Source organism: Lutjanus erythropterus, chromosome 9 (assembly GCF_056507025.1).
Source record: "Lutjanus erythropterus isolate fLutEry1 chromosome 9, fLutEry1.hap2, whole genome shotgun sequence".
Lineage (NCBI taxonomy): Eukaryota > Metazoa > Chordata > Actinopteri > Lutjaniformes > Lutjanidae > Lutjanus > Lutjanus erythropterus.
In genome coordinates, this window is record NC_139325.1 from 42,360,302 (window position 1) to 42,380,909 (window position 20,608).

A 20,608-nucleotide genomic window follows, 5' to 3' on the forward strand; every position below is an offset into this window, starting at 1 on the left:
TGTTTGCTTAGTGTTCAGTACATTAGGTGATTAGTCCAGTCACAAACACTTCCAGGAGGAAGGATACTGCTCAGATACACAGAGTGGAATACTCTGTATGCAAATACAGAAAAATCTATTTGGGAAAATGAGGTTTTTATTGAAGAGATTTTTATATAATGTACTAGTAAAAAAAAAGAAACCACGTCAACAAATAACGGATGAACTGCCATAAAATTTTGGACCGATATTCACAGCCCCCAGAGGATGAATCCTCCTGATTTCATGATCCCCTGCTTTTCCACTAGCACCACCAGCCGAAAGTCATTTTTTGGTGAAATATCTCGACACCTGTTCGGAGAATTGTGATTAAATTTAAATTTCTCATGACGTTGCCGACCCCAAGACATTTCCTGTAGCGCCACCAACAGATCAAAGTTTTCATGAAACATCTCAGCATCGACTGGATGGACTGGCACACAATTTCATCCAGATGTTCGTGGTTCTCAGAGGATGAATTTTAATCACACTGGTCATCACCTGGTATGTTCTCTTACACGTTCATGAGGTTGATATTAATGTGAAATGTCTCAATGACTATTATTACATGGCTTTGTTCATTACTTGATTCTGATTGGTCAGTTACAGCGTTCTGCATTCGGTCTGTTACTTCTGTATGACATGCCGTTGCTATGACGAACGGTTGTGGTGGATGAATAGATGAATGAATAGATCAAATGCAGGCCAGAAGACTAGAGTTAGGGAGACTTAGGGAGTTCTTTGTGGAGCCAAAGTCATACTCATTTTTAGACACAGCCTACGTGACTTATCTTCAGTTCTGAGGATGTTTAACGTTGCTGTACATAAACTTTCATTTTGGAAGTATTATTGCCAGGATGTGACAGCTTAAATTAATGCACAATAACTCATTGAGTGAATTTGCAGTGGTATCCTGGTTTTGATTTTATTAGAGATTATTCTGTTTATATGGAACATGAAAAATCTGTTTTGTCTTATCTCTGTATTCATGATTCAGTGTCCAAGGTTTCAGAGCGTTTGTGTGCAGTTGTACCTTGAACTCTCACCATCTCAACCACAATGTTATGTACCAGTTTATCAGGTTAAGGTGTTGACATGCCTTCTTTCTATCAGAGTACAGCAGGTAGCATATGCAGGTTTCTCAAAACTGTGATAAGGTCTTTTCCAGGTTTCAGAAAGCAGGATATGTCGTTTACATGTGCAAAATATAAGCATACTCGTGTGCATGTATACAGAGGTACTGTTTGTCGGGATGTTAGCGTTGTCAGTGTAAGTATGTTTGGGTGCTCACAGTAGCATTTAACTAGTCTGAGTCCCCGGACGCACGCTGCAGGTATAAGTTCCAAATAGAATCACGGCATCCGCTATCTACATTGTCAAAGTCCCCAGGAAACAAGAACAAGCTCCGAGCTGCAACCTACATGCTGAAAATGGCAAATTAGCACCTGGGATGCTAATGGCATGAACATAAACATAAACTAGCAGTTGAGCGCTGTGAAGCATTTAACTAAAAGCACTGCTGTGTCTATGTACAGCCTTAAAAAGCCCCTTAGTGAGTCTTTGTCAAAAGTTTCAGAACAAAATTAACATTGTGAATAACATAATCTCACATCTAAAATTGGGTATGTCAGGTTATCATATTAAACCTGTGATAGATGAACAGTACATATCTTTTTGTCAGTCCTCTCAGGCCACTAACATATCATCATAAAGGTTCTCATATGATCCTCAGACAGCCAAGAAACCAGGCTGTAAATAAACCTCCCTCAGAAGATGACAAAAAGCCACACTGGGGAGCGTGCACATGGAAGCCAATACATATTCACTCTGGCAGGGCCAAGGGTTCAATTATTTGTTTTCCCTGCTCCCAAAAGTTCATGTCAGATGGGTTAGCCATTGGGGCTTATCCATTACCAGCTCGATTCCTTCCCGGGCCCGCAGGGGGGAGAGCAGAGCCGGGAACAGCGGCTCATTTTCTTTTGCCCATTCTTAAGAACTGAATGCAGCTTTATAAAAGACGACCGAGTTCCAGAAGACGAGAGCGGAAGAAGAGAAAGGAAAGTGGTCGTGGCTGACGCAGCCTCCATGTTCCCTGCCCAGTTTGGTTATAGTCTCTCCATCTTAATCTCAGAAACACATCTGTCACACAGAAGCCCCTCCACCCCGCCCCACCCCAGCCCACCCTCTCCCTCCACAGTGAAATATTGATTAAGTGATAATGGACCCTTAGTGGAGTGTATTTATTATGCATCAGTTGTCGATAATCCACCAAAGTGAGCGAGTAAAAGGTGACTGGTGGACGTCTTCTCCAATTTCTCAAGCTCTCCCCACCTACCTCACCAGCTCCCATTTCTGGTCCTCAAAACCCGCTCCTGTCCTTTAGATAAACAACATCGGGCATGTTGCACACGCTCAGAAAAACGATGAGGACAAGATGGTGGCGATAAGGGTTCGACTGCTGATGAATAGGCAGATTTGATGGTTCCAGTCGATAAAACATCACAGTGTTATCTACTGCTGGGCCTGGATTGTGAGGGCAGACTGTTCAGAAATTACGGAACTTTTACAGACTGGAAAACATGAGAAAAGTCAGCAAGTTAACTACCAGGCTGCTTGAAAATTTGTTGTCTTCATGATTGTTGAAAAAGGTATCATTTGACCGATATTAGCTGCCTATCACAGCTATACTGGTCCATGTCAGTATTAGCATGCATGTATACTTTTAACAAAACGTAATGTAGCATTTGATCCCTTTTCTTAATTCAGGTTTAATATACATAAACAATATTTTGGTATTTTGCAGCAGAATTAATTGACTTTCGGGCTGCAACTAAAGACTATTTTCAGTGCTGACTTTTCATTTAGTCTATAAAATATCAGAGAACTGTGACAAATGCAGATCACAGTTTCCTAGAGTCTTAAAATAGCCTATTTTGCCTGACTAACGGTTCAAACCACCAAAGAACAATTTATGAATATCATCTTTAAGGTTCCAGCAGATGTGCGCCTGCCCTTAATAAAGAGCCTGGATCCACTTGAGTTTTCTGCCTCTTAAAAGGAAGTTTTTTCTCACCACAGTTGCTTCAGTGCTTGCTCTTGGTGGGAACAATTAGGCTTATGCAGAAGAGTACGGTCTAGACCTGCTCTATTTAAAAAACCACCCTGAGATAACTTTGTTATGGCGCCATACAAATAAAACTGAACTGAATAGAATATAAAATGGAGAAAAGCAGCAAATGCTCATATTAGACAAACTAGAACCAGCACTTAAGTATGCTAATTTGTCTAAACTTGCCTCTTTTCACCAACTACTGTGAGTATCTTAAATGACCTCACATGTTTACCAGATCCTTGGATGAGTAATACAACCACTTGAACAAACAACTGAGTCACTGCGATTCAGAGAAACGTAGCTCCCACTTCATGTGACACAGTATTAACGGGCCGGCTGAGCGCTGACTGACAGGGACAAATAGGACTGACCCACATGCGGGTCAAAACACGACGAGGGGCAAGACAATCCTTTTGTATTGACAAGGACACTTACACATACTGGAGCTTGAGGTTGTTTTGGAAGGCATCGAGAGAGATGAGCCTCAGCTTACAGGACGTGACCGTGCTGGAGAGGGAGAGAAAACATGATGAACATGAAAACAAAACAGGGTTTATCTGGACAGAAATATCGCATTAAAACTCAGACTATAGACCTACTGAAAATTGTGTGAAATAGATAAGAGCAGATGATCCATTATTGACATTTATTTCTTGAAATAATCAACAAAGTCTCTGCTCTCTTTTTGGAAAACAGAGTAGAATGCTGCGCACAATGCTCAAGCTAAACTAAACAACAAGATCGGCATTTTAAGTAAATTCACTCTCAGAATTGTAAAATATGTACACAACTTATGTTCAAGTTCACACGTAGCTTATAACCATAAACTGAACTGATCTTCACGTGTGAGACAATAAACCGCTGTAAAGAGTCACTGACCATTTGCTAAAACTGTGATTATCCAGTCATATCTTAACAACCGTAAGTAGGCGTGGCAAACCTGTCGAGCTTTGGATTGTTCTACATGTTGAAACGGCACATACAGGGCTGTAGTTAGACAATTAGCATTAGCATAAGAGTTAAGGACCACTTTAAGCTTTTAGCCTATCGAAAACTATGTTATCATTGTCGACATTAAACTGCACATGTGACGTGCGAGAGTGGAAAACTTTATTGGGAGAGGTTAGCCTTCAGGGCTTTCTCCCAGAAAGTCTTCCTGTCAAAAAGGGTAAGGCTTTCTGGCAAAAAGGCCTGAGTAAGTCAGGTGATGTACCATAAAGAGGGACAATGTTGATGTGAGGAGGAAGCTGTGGAGGGCGAATGGGTCAAACAGGATTTTCATGCAACAGAGGGACTTATCTCCTGTGTGACACCACACTTATTATTGACTTATTATTTATTTATTTTTCGTTAGCTATTTTAAGTGTCAGTGACAGTTTTTGTGGCACAAACACTACCTGGTTAAGATTAGTCTCAAAACAGATCCTTTCACAACACTAATCAGCTGTTAGAAAGCTTGAAGGCTAATATTTACCACGTACCAGGCAACAGTAAGTAAGAGGGACTTATATAACAGTCAGTTGTATGGAATAACACTGCATAGAGAACTGGAAGTTACAGAACAAACAGTACACAGTGTAGTACAGTACAATACAACAGGAAAACAACGTGTTAGTCTGTTACCTGAAAGCACGTATTGTTCATTTGTCTGACAGTAGAAAAGCTTTACTTACAGGTTCTTCAGCTCTCTGTAGTTTTCCAGATCCATTTTCGTTATATTCTCCAGACCGGCTTGGTTTTCTATGTGACTGGTTAAAGAGAAAGAGAGAGAAAGAGAGACGCAATGCACATTTTATTGTGACCTTCAGCCTTTTGTTGTGCTATATTCAATGAGGCCCATGCTGAATGAAAATAATAGACGAAAACAGATGAAAAAGAAACAAACAACACTTGAAAATTATAAAAAACAAGAGACTGAATTCCTTGGCCAGTGACATACATAATAATGAAAGAGTTTTTTTTTTTCATCAGCTGGAGAGATGATGGGGAAGAAAAAATGATTTGCAATTCTGCAGGAAAGACCAGGGTTCCTACACCTTTTCCTGTCAAATCCAAGCACTTTTCACTTTTTAAGTGCATTTTCAAGCTTTTGCTGCACCTTACAGCTGTGATAAATGACATATTTAAATACACATATGTGCTCAAAATGTCTAAATCAGATGTTATTGCGCTATAAACAACCAAAATTATGTTTCGTGACAGAATTCTATAGAAGGGTGATAGTTTCATGTTTCAGAATGTGATACCTGTCTGTAAGAAGACTTTGGATCCTATTAGAGCTGCAACAATTAATCAATTTATTGGTTATTAATTGCTAATTAAATTAATTGCCATCCATTTTTATAATTGATTAGTCCGTTTGACTAATTTTTTTTATAAAAAGAACTCTAAATTCAGCTTCTTCAATGTGAATATTTTCTGGTGTCTTTACTCCTCTCTGAGAGTAAACTGAATATCTTCGGGTTGTGGACAAAACAAGACATCTGAGGATGTCATCTTGGACTTTGGGAAACACTGGTCAACATTTTTCACCATTTTGCAACATTTTTTGGTCCGAGCAACAAATCGATTAATAAAGAAAATGACTGAGAGATCAACCAACAATGAAAATAATCCTTACAGGAAAGATTTGAAAAACAGGTCCAAACATGTAGAACACATGGACATACTTCTGTTTGGACAAGATTGTGACATGATTAATTAAGCAATTAACTGTTTTTTGTTTTTTTGTTTTTAAAGAAAACCGATCCTCTGATTTCAGCTGTTGTGTGAAAGAAATGCAATTACAATTCCAAGCATCATCAAGCAATCTATCCAAAATCTGAGCACTTTTCAAACCTTGAAAACACTACATTAAAATTCAAGTGCTTTCAAGGATTTCCAGCACCTGCAAGAGCCCTGAAAGACAAGCCTGCAAAATGGTTCTTCATTTTTTAACTCAAACCACGCAGAGAAATGCCAGTATATGGATGATGAAAATCCAACAGCAGAAGAGGTTGAACTGAATTACAGTCAACATGTAACCGTTGAAACCTAGCAGCAAATTACACAAACAATGAGCCTCTTTTTAAAGGCATCGTTGTTCAGAGTTGGAGACACAACAGCAAAGAAAGAGGACGTGAAGAAAAACATAAATGTGGGAGTGAGCTGGAGTTTAAACCATGGGTATGTGAATCAAGTGAGATAATTAGAAAATCAAAAAAAGGCATTAAAAAAAAAAAACTCACATCCAAACTCAAATCTGCTGACCTCCTTGACATCCACTGAACAAACTAACAAAAGATAACAAAAATGTCCAGGGACCCACAAACCGCAGAGCCCATATCAGAACTCAATCTACTGCTCATGTGGAAAAAAAAAACAAAAAAAACATAAAGCCTTAAGAGATGCCGGGTAGACGAGGCTGATGGGAAATTCTTTTCCAGACACAGCCCACCAATTCAGCACTCAACACAAGGACAGCCAGCTCTTTTCATGAGATGTTTGAATAGATGGCTTGATCGGACCGACCAAGAATCTCACCGGAGCAAACTGTCCACGCGGTTCTCTGCCCTCGTCCACCTCTCACTACACCCCCTCCTGTGCTATACATGAATGTTGTCCATTTAGCTCGGGAGGACACTGCGTGGACTCGATTTAACAAATGAAGGTTTTACTGATATGAATGTCTTCAGCCCTCTCTTGAGCACATCAGAATATCCTTGGGAAAACCTTTTCATACTAAAATAAACCAGATACTCATAATAGGAAGAACTTATAAAAATTGCGTTATTATCAGGTGACGTCCTTGAGGGCAAACACAATGACTGAAATGTGCATGTCCATAAATTTCATCTAAACCTGAAGGCCAACTTTTATTGTTCCACAACATTTTATACGTGCACAAAATTAAGTAAACAAACCCTTACTTTATTTAAACAAAAGCAAACTCAAAAACCCACTTGAATATGTGAATAAAACAAAAGTGATTTTTTTTTTTCAAGCTTAAACATGTCTTGGTGTCTTTATTTTGGAATAGTAATGTTGGCCAAAGACACAGCATTTCCCTCCTGTAACTGTCCAACACAGCCTCAGTCAACAGAGGTAATTCGCCAGTGACGGGATGACGATATCGCCAATCGCCGATGGACGGGATGACGATGGTTGGTTGGAAAATTTTAACATATTGCCCAGCCTTATTACACGTTGTTCAGCAGAGAGGGCGGGTTTTGGGAGGCAAAAGACAGTGTTTGGGGTTAAAATAACCATGTAACATCTTTCACATGACGTAAGTGATGTCATTAACGTAACAGCCAGGATGAGACGGAAGACATCACAAAACTTAGCCCACATTTTTGTTTCACAAAGAACTTGAATTATGGTATCCTGAGTGGAAGACTTTCTCACTCTTTATACTTTTCCTGTCAAGATTTCCACACCCACTGCAGGTGACCACCTAAAAAAAAGATGGAAATATGAACCGAAAAAAGCTGCTTACACATTCAGTCAAGAAGTTAAAAAATTAACTTTATGATTAATAATGGATGGTTCGCAGGTAGAGGGATCTCTCCCTCGAATGAAAAGCTTGGCGCAGGAGCTGCAGTGACATTACTGCACGCAGGGAAACGTCTGCGGCGGCCTCTCTAATCATTATATAAACCGTGAAAGAAAGCGCTCATATATCAGTCACTGGGAAACACTTTTTACATTGTTTATCACCATCACTATCAGTTCAGGTGAGGTTGTTCCTCCTGTGTCTCTCTTTCTCAACCTCTTTCCCATGTCTGCTCTCTGGCTGTTGCTGCTGCGTGGCTCCCGGAGCCGACCCGAACACGACCAGATATTAATCTTGTTTAGCTTTTGGGCGTGTGCAAGTCATTGGCGAGCTCTCGTGTTCTTGAACCATTCACACACAGCGATCATTGTTCACCACAGCGTGTGCCAATTTGCCTCTGATCTGTGGGCTTTTGTCAGTGATCTTCAAAAACGAGTAGAAAATCTGCTCTAAAATCCCGCAGTGTGAACACTTAAAGCTCCGATCGACACTGACTCAGGTGACATCACATGAGGCAGCTTATATGATTTCACACAGCTTCCTCTGGAACCACAAAAGGCTTTTTTTTATTACATCTAAAAAATAAAGTTGAATTCACTCATCACAATTTCTAAAAAGAAAAAACAAAAAAAAACATATCCACTCCCTCCATAATCTATGAATGTGCAAATACTTTTCATTGCAAAAGTTTAACTGCTGGACACAAGAACATAAATATCATGTGGATTTAAACATCATGAAACGCTCCTTCAGCAGATGAATGTGAACACGTTCACTAAACAGTCTTCTAGTGTCAGACATGCACATCATTCTGCACAGTGAAGGTCAAACATCCACGTGAATTAACAATAAGACAGACACTTTCTTGATCGGAGTGTTTTTCAAATAAAAATCTAATGTATTTACAGAAAATGTAGTTAACAGGTTGAGCTCCAGGTTCACTTTACAACAATGAGCCACTATGAAACACAAGGAATGCGACTTCTTTCCACCAGTATGCATTACAGTAAAAGCCTTAATTCACATTTTTTAAAGGCTTTTAAAACAAAGTCAGAACATTTTTTGTTGTTTCACATGACAGATTTCTATATTCGTGTTCTTCCCTGTGTTCGTCTCACTGGCTTGAATTGAGCTCATTTGGAAAATGTGATGTCATATTCCTCTGTACCTGTGGACCAATCAGAAGGCTGCAACAATTAAGTCAAAATCTAATGAGAATAATGGAAATCCAGCAGTATTTTGTGGACTACAAAAACTAAACCTGACCTTCTTTTGGCATGAGTGTGAGTGGATAATGACTGAATTGTCATTTTTGTGTGAAATATCCCTTTAAAGGTGAATTCAAATTATCATGGAAAAACTGTGTGTGTGTGTGTGTGTGGTGTGTGTGTGTGTGTGTGTGTGTGTGTGTGTGTGTGTGTGTGTGTGTGTGTGGTGTGTTGCAATGTTGCCAAATGTAACTACCACCACATCAGGTGCTGAAGACAGAACAAATCAGATTCTGGCGTCTCGTGGGTCATGTGACACGTTGGGGCTGCAGTGTTTTAATGGTTTCTGTGGGTCCTGTTCTCTGGGAAAAGAATCAACTGTTGCTCCTCATATGCTACTATTTCTTGTTACAGGGAATTTTACAACGCTAGATGGAAAGATGTGTCACCGTTTCTGTCCAAGCGCACCTGCTTCCTAACAGCACTGTGGAAGATAATGGCAACCAGCCAAGAAAAAGATGACGCTGATATTTACTCTCCTCTCAGGAATAAATCAGCAGCGTGGAAATACACGCAAACACCGAAAACACAACGAACCTGGCCGGGAATCCAGTCGTGTTGCTCTTGCTACAATATTAGGCTTCTGTGTGAACCAATTTTCTGCACACACTTAAACTTGTGGTAAGTAAGAAAAACTATACATAATACGTGCAACTGGTTAAACTGTGAGTGGAGGAGAAGTTGCCTCGCAGCTAGGCTAATTTAACGCAATGTAAAATTCCATAGGCTTAAGCTAATAATGGCGACTAGCAAAAACAACAACAACATTATTTTGTCTATGATCCTTGACAGATTTTGAGCCAAATTTAATACTTTTGTTAAATGTTCTTGTTGTTAAACACACAATACGTACATTGTGATGCTACAGGGTCTCTCTCACATTAGAGCAATAACAAAAGACATGGTCTGATGACACTGTGAAGTAACAACATGGAGTTGTTTTTTCGTCACTTTTAAACAACCACAATTAGCTGATGTAAGCCCATTTGACCTAACTCAGGCAGAAATCATGTTCATGGATGAGGAATTAGTTCTATTCATGTAAAGTCTGGTAATGTTGAATCAACGTATCCTGTGATACCTTAAATAAATTATGGACTTGAATGTTGATGGTTTGAACATTAATGTAAGAACGCAACTCAACAATATATGTGTAGCTTTTTTGGAAATTTTAATGTAGAAGCATTAAGCCATTATTTTATGTGTATTACTGCACTTGACAGGCTACATTTTTTATATATAGTTCTTATGTGCTGTTTTTTCTTTTATGGCCAAAAGCAGAAAAGAAAGTTCTTCTTTAACCGTTTGTGTTAAATGGGAACATTGCCTCATATCAATCCTGAATCAAATCGAAACTGTATCATGGCAGACTCCAAAGAATCCAGGGCTAATCAATAAGGATTGATGATTCATGCAAAACACCAGACAAATGCTGTTTTCAGCCTTTCAAATATGGAGATTCTTTGTTTATTGTCACATTAAACTGAATATCTTTGGGTTTTAAACTGACAAAAGGAGACATTTAAAGACAGTTTTCACTGTTTTCTGACAATTTATCGACGTTGCAGCCCTGGATTAAACATGAAAATTAACTTTAGTCTTTGTTGTCATTTGATAACTGTTGAAAAATAAAGCAATGTGTACAGGGGTAAAAACTTAAAAACTTCAGGCATGTAGGTTTGATGCAGATAGTAAGATAGATAGAAATCTGTATCATATAGTACATACAATTTTCCCCATGGTACTACAGTCTGTAGAGCCTATGCCAAAAATACCAGCAGTAATTTCTAGTTGATGACAGCCACTTTCAGCACGTGGCATTGTTTCAACCTTCCACTTCTCTGTTTGTCGGCTGGAACACACAAACCTTTTTATTCATGTCTGATTGACCCACACAGCAATAACGTGATTACAGGGCAGGTGGGCCCAGGATCACCCATCGCCCTTACTTATTGGATTGAGCCAAGTGGGTTGTATATCATCTATTGTTCCCGGGTGGGGGCATTGACTGGCAATTCACAAAATTGAATTTATAACTCAGCGTATGATGAATTTCGGCCCCTGTTCCACAGTTAATGGCCCCTTGTTTGTTCCGCGTATGTGCCGTATTCCCTTGCACTGCCAATACGGCGAAGTGTTGTTGTTTGCTGGCATGTCGAGCACCGCGGTAAACAGAAGCAGAGAAAGGCCCGCTTACTTATTGATCGAATCGTTCGGAGAGAATGTCAAGCCTCACCCTGAGCTCTACGAAACATGTTTAGCTGCAGGAACAAGGAAATACCTCTGAGGTAAGAGGGAGAGAGAGGGGGGAAAAAGGAAAAAGAAAGAGGGGGAGAGAAAGCAGAGGTGAGTGGGGTTTGGGTGAATAGAGGCAGAAAGCAGCAGTAAATTGACTTGCTCCACTGAAATAGCGTCTCACAAATGTAGTTCCTTCTTAACAAGTGCTAATTGCTCAGATCCGGGGACAGGAACAAAGAGAGAACAGCGTGGTGGTGCAGAGAGTGACATTTACTTTTCCATGTTGGAGCTGATGGTGGGTTGCATAATAATACAGCAGCCCTCTTTAAATCACAGGTGGTCAGTTTCTACTTCTTTTTCCATCCAAAGTTTCAAAAAGCCAGCGTTAAATAACAGTCATCTGCTGCAAGACGTGCTGTAGCTGAGTGAGAAGTCTCACTTCATCTGAGCAATAACTTGATGGGTTTTATTCAAACACATTCCTCCGGGCTTGACATGTATGGCTGTGAAGGACTACCTACATCAAACCAGCCTCCAAACTGCAGCATCAAGTAAACATGATCAGCCATCTTTTCTATTTGATCTATTCAATGGTGCCATCGTTTGGTGGCCAAGGCTCCCTGATACAATCGCTGGCCCCCCATTGCAAGTTACATACGCATACCATGCTCCTGCAACCCCCGACACAGACAGGACTCTGTTGTGAAGCTCACAGATGTCACCAACATCATCGACCAGATTTCAAACACTGATGAAACTTAGTATCAGGAAGAAATCAACAATCGTTCAGACTTGCGTGCCGAGAACAACCGGCTGCTTAGCATCAGCAAAACCAAGGAGCAGAAAATCACAGAGGCAATCCAGGCACAACAAAAAAAAATGGTAGCAACAAGGAAGAGAGAAATTAAAAAGCCTTCATTATTGTGGCTAAACCGTTTAAATATTTTGACCTGATTGTTGATTATCAGAAAGAGGAGGCAAAGAGACACACCCCTGTCTACCTCAGTGGAGCTGAGGTGGAGCAGGTGAAGTTTTAGACTCCTGGGAATCAATACAGAACAAAAAGACTCCTGCACACTCTGCTCTTGAAAGACTTTATCATGCAATCACTTGTGTGTGCGTGTGCACACGTGTGTATGGATGTGCAGCTTGCCTGCAGCTGCTCTTGCAGACCACTGGACTGATCAGCCCAGTTTTTTATGGCTCCACACCCGCACAGCCACGGCCACAGCCACTACATTTTCAGGCTCTCTCATTCTTGTGAACACGATATCTCAAGAACGCCTCAATGGAATTTCTTGCGTCAACTTGTACTCAAAGATGAACTGATTTAATTTTGGTGGTCAAAGGTCAAGATCACAGTGACCTCATTAGACAGTTTTGGCCATAACTCAAGAATTCATGTGCTAACTCTGGCAAAATCACACATAAATATCTACTAGGATAAAAAGATGAAGTGATGATATTTCACATCCAAAAGATAAAAAGTCACTTCAATGTGACATCATAATATTCAGCTCTCTATCAGTCCTCTCTAAGTGAAGACAGTATGTTTCTCACTGGAAATTATTCACTGGAGTCAAACATGTATAATGAGAACTTCTACTTTGCCAAAAAATACTCTTAATACCCCTTCTTGAATTCCTTTGATGTTACAGGTCAGTATAGTGAGTAAGTAAGTAATAAGTTCCATATTAAATACATTTTAAGTCATCACTACAGACGTTTTACGAGTCTGGACAGACATGGATGTAAACTGTAACTTGACCATTTGGTGGACTGCGAGGCGGTAATTCTATTTTAAGACCACTGATAGCTGAATTCTCACTCTCCTTAACTGGCCACTAGGGGTCACAAGTGATCAGCAACTGCTTCAGTTCAAAATCTTGTCTCAGCTTGAGTGGAGGAGGTCATGTTAACGTTGCTGTAACTTTGCAAATCTCACCTGGTTGCAGCTGGCAGTTGGGGTGGCATTGCAGAAGGTGCTTCACCATGTACTGACTGGTGGGGATCTGCAGTCTACTGAGTGCTGATCATCTTTTCCGCGTCTTTCTATCAAACAGGTGCACAAAAGTTTTTGCTCTTTGAGGTTCCTGGGAATCAGCATCACATAAAACCTGACATGGTCCTCTCACAGGGCTGTCAACTCTCAAACACTGACCATCAGACTCACGCAATTGACGCAGATCTTACGCTTCTGAATGAGACACAAAAATTAACAGCAGCACAGATGCTACAAAATGATCATAGAAATATTATGGCAATATTTATTCTCCTTCTCTGACCACACGTTGTCGCATTCTTCAAATTCAGTTATGGCTTTTGGTTTTGGTGTGTCACCCCATCTGGGGAAAAATTTACATGGGGGCCACTGCCTGTATTGGGCACCACTTGAACCACAGCGAAGGAACATTAATAAGGGCAGAACAACCTCATTGGCACACGCAGGTCACCAGATTGTTCATCAGAAATGGAATTTTACATTTGAGCCTCAAAAATTGAAAAATACTTTCTCCAGCCACTTGGATTTCAGACTAAAGTATGTATCTCTCCACCATGAATAAAAGCAATGATGAACCTTCAGGACATGGTACACATGTATCTTGACCTTTTATCTGTATCAGATAACTTTAACAGGCTAAAAAATTGCTGGTTTATTACAGCGGGAGTAGATAAACAGCCACACTGCGTCAAAAGTGATTAATCTTTGATACAGCGGCCATTAGTAGAGTTTACCAGAGTTGGTGAAACTATGCTAATAGTAACTTTTAGGACTCAGATCTGATCAAACCACTAACTGTTCTTGAAGCTGAAGTGACCTGGGCCAAACGGGCCCGACGGGACCCGACGGGACCCGATGGATGTGGGTTAGGTCAGGCTGCATTTCTCTCATAATTCATGGGGTTACATCAGGTTTGGCCTGTATTATTATTACTATTTCTCCCCAATTTTTATTCAAATCCCCCCCACGTATTGTCCCCGTCACTGCCAACTCCAACTACTGTTTAATACATGGAGGGAAGCTTGTTCAGAAAAATGATGGGCTATAATCGGGTTCAGGCTCAAATATGCTATGGAAGGATGGGTTTGGGTCGGGTTTGGACAGAAATTTGTTGGGCTTGAACCTTTTCAGGCCTGAAAAGTTGTAGCCTTACAGATGTTTTTTTTTTAATCACAAAGGTTTTAATAGTTAAAGTGGAAACAGAAAAGAAGTTTATGAAGAAAGTATATGAAGTAGTTTTTTTTTTTTATTTGAATAGTGAAAGTATTTTGAATTACTTTTAATAGGAGAAGAGTCAGATCTTAAACTCAGCAACATGTGGTCAGATAAAATTACCTTCATAGGATTAAAGTTAGGTGAGTTTTCCATAATACAACAAGTGCTGAGATATTTGAGGACCACACTGAGTCACACTATGGTAGACAGGCCAACGGTTCCAACACTCTATGTCAGTTATTGTCAGCAGCGATCCATAATTGGTTTCCATTGACCAAAGTGACTAAATTACTGCCATGCTACCATCTCAAATAGCAGTAGATTTACTTTAATCTGGATTTGGGTGACGCTGAGAACAATCTCCCTACATGATATTAAAACAGAGCAGAATCTAACTAAATCAGACTAAGAGAAACAAACAAAGCCAGAGAGGCAATTTGCATTTTGCAAATACTCTCCAATACTTTGCTGTTATACCTTGGTGAGACATCATCATTATCTCTTAGTAAACACGACTGGACAAAGAAGAAAGAACAAACTAATGTACAAATACAGTGAAATCTCTTATAATGATTTACAGAGTTAAAGTGACAGGCTGCTTGTATGGATCAAAAAGGTTTGGACAGGATCATTCCTATAAAAATGCTGTTTGAATTAAATGCATATGGTATCCAAGTAGTCCACTTCTAGTGTTCATTTAAGGTATTTTCATGACAACATATGGGGGAAAAATGTAAACTACCAGCTACCTGCAGCTGTTGGTGGGTGGGGATTGAAATCATGACAAGAAAAAGAAGTAATCTTCTCTAAATAAAAACTTAGTCTCCTGAAAGCTTATGACAAACTGCCAAAAACAAGCCAGCAAGTTGCAAAACCTGGTGTTCCTCAGGCTGCCTTGTATAGTCTACTAAAGAGCATTTGAAGCCCGGTCACAGAACTCCCCCCTTGATCAAACCCACAGTGAGAGAAAAACATTTTTGCCTATTGTGATCCATTTAATGTGGACAGACGCGATCAGTATAGAGTTCTACTCTAATGAGAAATAAACTAAGACATACTGTATCTGCACTACAAGTCAAGAAAAAGTACACAGAGAAGCACTTGTTGTTCTTAGTCAAAGCAACTCTGTTACTCAACCTTGAATAATCAATGGAACAGCTCCATGTTCCTCCATCAGATACTTCTGTCTCACTCAATCAGAAAACCTTAACAATGCTTGTCGAGAAACTTCTATGATCACAGCCAGAGGTGATAAGTAAAGAAGTACAAATACTTTCTTATTGTACTTAATTAGACTCTTCAGGTATCTGTATTTACTTTTACTCCCCACATTTGAACACAAATATCTGTACTTTCTAGTCCTCACAAATTTGAAAACATACTCGTTAAGTTTTAATTCATTTGAGGCTAATTATTAATCCCTTATATTTTGCATTATTGCACACCACCTTCCCAATATCATGAAGTCAGTTAGCTTTGCACAAAAACAGCTGGTAGAAATGTCTTTCAGAAGGTTACTTTTTACTTTTATACTTTTGACTACATTTCAGTGTCTATACTTATTTCACAGTTCCTTTAAAAAAAGCAATCTTCAAAATCAAGCACTTTTCAAGCATTTTCAATGTGCATTTTCAAGCGTTTCCAGCACTGTATAGCTGTTAAATTTCATATTTACATACTTATTGCATATATACTCAAAATCGCACTAAATCAGATGTTCTGCTATAAACAGAAGAACATCTGTTTCATGTTTTTAAGTGTCAGACTATGCGTTATTTCTATCTAAAAAGCAAACTCTTCGGTCAGATAGCAAATTAAAAAAGTAATGTAAATCCAAGCACGTTTTCAAACCCTGAAAACACGAAATTAAAATTCAAGTGTTTTCAAGGATTTCCAGCACATTGAAGAACCCGGTTTCTTATAAGTGAATTTTTGGACTTTGGGTGTCTTAATTATGACAGGAGAGCTGAAGGTAGACCAGAAAAGGGAGAAAGAAAGAGGCGACTACATGCAGCAAAGGGCCACAGGCTGGACTTAAACCCATGGCCGCTGCTGAGGACAGATAGCCTCGGTACATGGGGTGCATGCTCTACCGCCTGAGCAATGGGGTGGCCCCAGAGCATGAACTTTTTCACTTTTACTTGAGTGAAGAAGCTGAATCAGTACTTCTGCTTTCACCAGAGTCTTTTTTTTGACGCAAGTATCTACTTAAGAAAAGAATACATCTTTCCACCTCTGATTACAACATTTTAACGCCTGAAGAGTTGGACAAAACACCAAATCACCCACACAAATGTTCTCCAAACCTGAAACTCTGATCAGATATGAGGCAAATGTCCCCAATAACACCAAAACTCTGCCAATGAAACGAGTTCAGCAACAACCCAGAGAGATAATCTGAACACAGACAGAAAATTAAGATCGGCAAAACACCAATGTCAAGTCATGTCAGCGAACTGATCCACTCAAGTCACTGAGAGACGCATGCAGAGCAGGCGACACATCATACTCACATATCTGTCACGTTCTCGCTGTCATTCGGTGCCAGCACTGGCATGCTGCTGATGCCATCGGGCTCCAGGCACTGCACCATGGTTAAAAAACACCTGCAAGCTGACGGGCAGCCTCCGAGGATGGGCGCCGGTGCCAGGCTGAGCAGGGCGAGCACCAGGGGCAGGGGGTGCGCCAGGGCCCGGCATGCCACAGCCATGCTCACGAAGAGGATCTTCTTCTCAGCACCAGCGGAGAGGTTTGGCAGCTGTAGTTGGGGTTAGTATCACCTAATGAAGAGTCAGCGAGGGAGGCGAGGAGCTTTCACACACAGTAGCTCTTCTCCTGGCAGGGCTGAGATCCCAGCTGGTCAGGGTCTGGTGCTGAGCCACAGCTGTACTGAGCAGCAGGAGGGGCAGGCAGGCAGGCAGGCAGGCAGGCAAGGGGCCTCTGGGGACATGGTGGTAGTGGGCTGCAGCCTCTCTCTTTCTCCCTCTCCCTTCCTCTCCTCCACGATGAAGGGAGGGGCAAGATAGCAGGGGCCAGAGTCACCAGACACCTCTGAAAGCGAGAAGGGGGAAGAAGAAGGAGGGGCTGGGGGTGAAGGGTGTGTGATGATGATGATGAGAGGAGGAGATGGGATATGGTGATGGAGATCTCATCTGGCCCCCTCGGGTGAGAGGTCTGCTGTCCCGTCAGCAGCTCCAGGCACAAACAGAGCCAAGAAGTCAGGGCTCTTGGGTGTCTGGATGCACGCAGTACACTCGCATTCACACTACTGTAGCTGGACGGATGGAGCTCTCCGTCCTGGGAAAATTGATCGTTGGAAGGTTCGCGATTGTTGAGACTTAGGAGGTCAGAGATGAATTTAATGGCCGTAGAAGAGCGGGAGGGAGGGGTGGTGAGACAAGCTATCAGCAACAAACTGTTTTCCAACAGTGTGGACTCCCAGCAGGATTTAATAATAGGAAATGAAAGCAGAGGACTATAGGTCCGTGAGATTGTTGTTTCTCATCAGTGGAATATAGACTGAGCGAAATGCAAATGTGTGCAAGCCTCGCAAAGCTTACAACAATCTACAGAGTGATCTTGAAAAGCTCAATAGGCAATCCACTTGAACTGATATCAAGTGGTATGAAGCCTGCAACAGTTGACTGATAGGTACTCTACAATACTTTGCTGTAGAGACTAACACAATGTGCTGCAGTCAGAGAAAGAGAAAATCCTCTATTGACATGAGATCAGGTACCAAAATGCCTGCATCTGAGTGAATTTGAGCTGAAGTGATGTTGTCAGACATATATGTTACCCTGCTCCTCATCTCTGTTTGAGGCTAGCTAGCTGCTTACAGCACAACACACCGTCAGGTCGAAGTTGTGTTGTAGGTCGAGAAGTAACATAAGGTAAAGAAGAAGAATGTGACGAATAAAAGAGACAATGAGCCTCATGCAAGAACATTTTTGTGTTATTATCCTAACTTTCTCTCTTTTTTTGTACAGTGAGCTCATGTGAGTGTGCCACATTAGATTCAGCGAACGCTCCTATCTTCAGATAACCGTGTAAATAAACTCAGGTAAACGTGATTAATGCCACCTGTGCGCACTTGACTGCATGTTCATGGGAACTGTAAATTAGCATAAATAACGCCCTGGTAACGCCACGTAAGGTCACCTGTTCTGCCCCATTTGTCAGGAAGCGAAAAAGGCACAAGACTTTGAAAGTTGAAGTACTGCTTTTCGACGTCTCCATCATGGACATGGATGACAGAATACGTGCAAGAATAAGTGATGTACTGGACAGCGATTTCCATATGTGAAGATATGGCAGTAATGATTATTAAAGTAATGGTAATAGCAATTTTAATTGATTATACTGTTAAGCTATATGAATAATTTTACAATAATATTATAATTCAAAGTGCAGTCAGCATAATTATGTAATTTATATTTTTACACTCAAATTGTTTCGAACTAATATACAGTCATTGGTGAAAAGCTTTTGTTTTTTTTTATAATAGCATTACTCCTTTGACAGGTCTGGAACACTTATAATTGGTGAGAAAATTCAAAATTTGAGTAAAATAGTGAATGTAGTGAGTTAAAAATCACTTGCACAAACTGCTTAAGAACGAATTTGCTCATAGGAGTGCTTTTTGCATGAGGTCCAATATCTCTAGAGTTAGAATGACTTCAGCTTCTGTTATGAGACATATTTCTGAGTGAAATACAATTTGAGATGACAAAAAGGTGAGAGGCATGATTCACACATTGCGAGAGGTGTGAGAGGTCACAGACGTAGACCATCAGGTGACCACTGGCAAGGTGAGGATCAACTGACAGACAAAGACTGCCAAAGATGGTTTGTTTTCAATAGTCAACTGTCCCTGAAAAAATAGAAAAATCTCTCTACAGCGATAAAAATCTGGTACAGTTTGTTCATATTTCTTCATTCTTTTATTTATATTATTTTTGACAAAACAGTACCTTATCAATGTGATTGAAACGTAATCAATCAATGCATTCAATTAAGAATTTATGAAAACCATTATGTATAACAGCCTTATCAATTTATCAGTTTTACCAACAGATAAAAACTACAACACAAAACAGAGAAAAGCATCAAATCTGCATTTGAAGAGCTGAAAACAAACAATGTTTTGGATTTTTGCTTAATTACTTCAATGTTTGATGTTAAATAATTTAAACAATTTTCTCTAACCCTTTTTCATATTGTAGAACTATGTGAGCTCCTGAGCAAAGCTAGCAGGTGAACTCTAAATACATCCTGTAACTGCTAACATTAACTTGCTGCAGAGACGTGGGGCTGTCCATCATAGATACATGTTCTTTACATGAGCGGAGCTGCTTTCTACCCCCGGGACAAATATTGTGCCCCACCCCCATTCCTCTTAGTCACTCTACACATGAGTAAGGTCATAGTGTCCTGACCACAATTACTGGCCATAAGCTGAATAGCCATTTTTGCTGCTGTCATCAGGATTATTTGGAGGCTTAATTACTCTTCTTTTTTACGCCCCTTTTTCCTAGTCTTAGCTCAGCAGACAGTGTGGAGGGACAGGGCGCTTATTCCCGGGAAAAATGTCTGAGAGCTCAAACTGTTAAAAGATGAAAACACTGAGTGGGAAGTGTTTGCCAGGAAGTGTAATTAACAACACACAGGATAGCCATGCAAAACAAACACATTCAAATAAGATCATATAAGCAGGCTGTAATGTACATTACGAGAATATACTGCATTTATGTTCTTACAAACGCACCCTTTTCCAGCTTTATTTGGCAGTTTATTGTATATACTTATTTTTGTTCATTAAAAAATGATCTTATTTTTAGCAAAGTGACCCACCAGACCTCTCTCTGCAGCCTTATGACCCTTGAACACCTTTTTCATAGGACTGTGTTTATTGGATAGCATTTTGATAGACACTCCATAGTACCACACAGTGTAGCCAAGGGCTGATATGTTAAAAAAGTGACTGTACCTATTTATAATTTTTTTTATTATTTATTATCTATTTTCCCTTTGTTTGCAAGATGTCAAATGAACTTGCTCCTGTCTGTGTGCCCATGAGCGGGAGGTCTAACAATTACAGTGTGGCCAGGCACATTTCGTGTCTTGTGCACAGCTCATTGTAATCCAAACCACTTGTGCCACAGACCTGCTAAAACCTGGCTGAAGTAAGTCTGTGGTGCAGAAGGTCCGTCTGCACAACA

At 40.3% G+C, this 20,608-nt stretch overlaps 1 protein-coding gene across 2 annotated transcripts in view; it reads right to left on the minus strand.

Moving 5' to 3' along the window:
• ntrk1 (neurotrophic tyrosine kinase, receptor, type 1) overlaps positions 1–17,382 on the minus strand; it is a 54,719-nt gene extending 37,337 nt beyond the window's left edge. For both annotated transcript variants that reach the window (XM_084727663.1, XM_084727662.1), the window contains exons 1-3: positions 16,901–17,382; positions 4,804–4,878; positions 3,566–3,637 (exon numbers count right to left, since the gene is read on the minus strand). In XM_084727663.1, the coding sequence (XP_084583789.1) occupies positions 3,566–3,637; positions 4,804–4,878; positions 16,901–17,097 (344 nt within the window). In that variant the 5' untranslated portion in view covers positions 17,098–17,382. The remainder of the gene's footprint in view (positions 1–3,565; positions 3,638–4,803; positions 4,879–16,900) is intronic.
• Between the last annotated feature and the right edge of the window lie 3,226 nt (positions 17,383–20,608).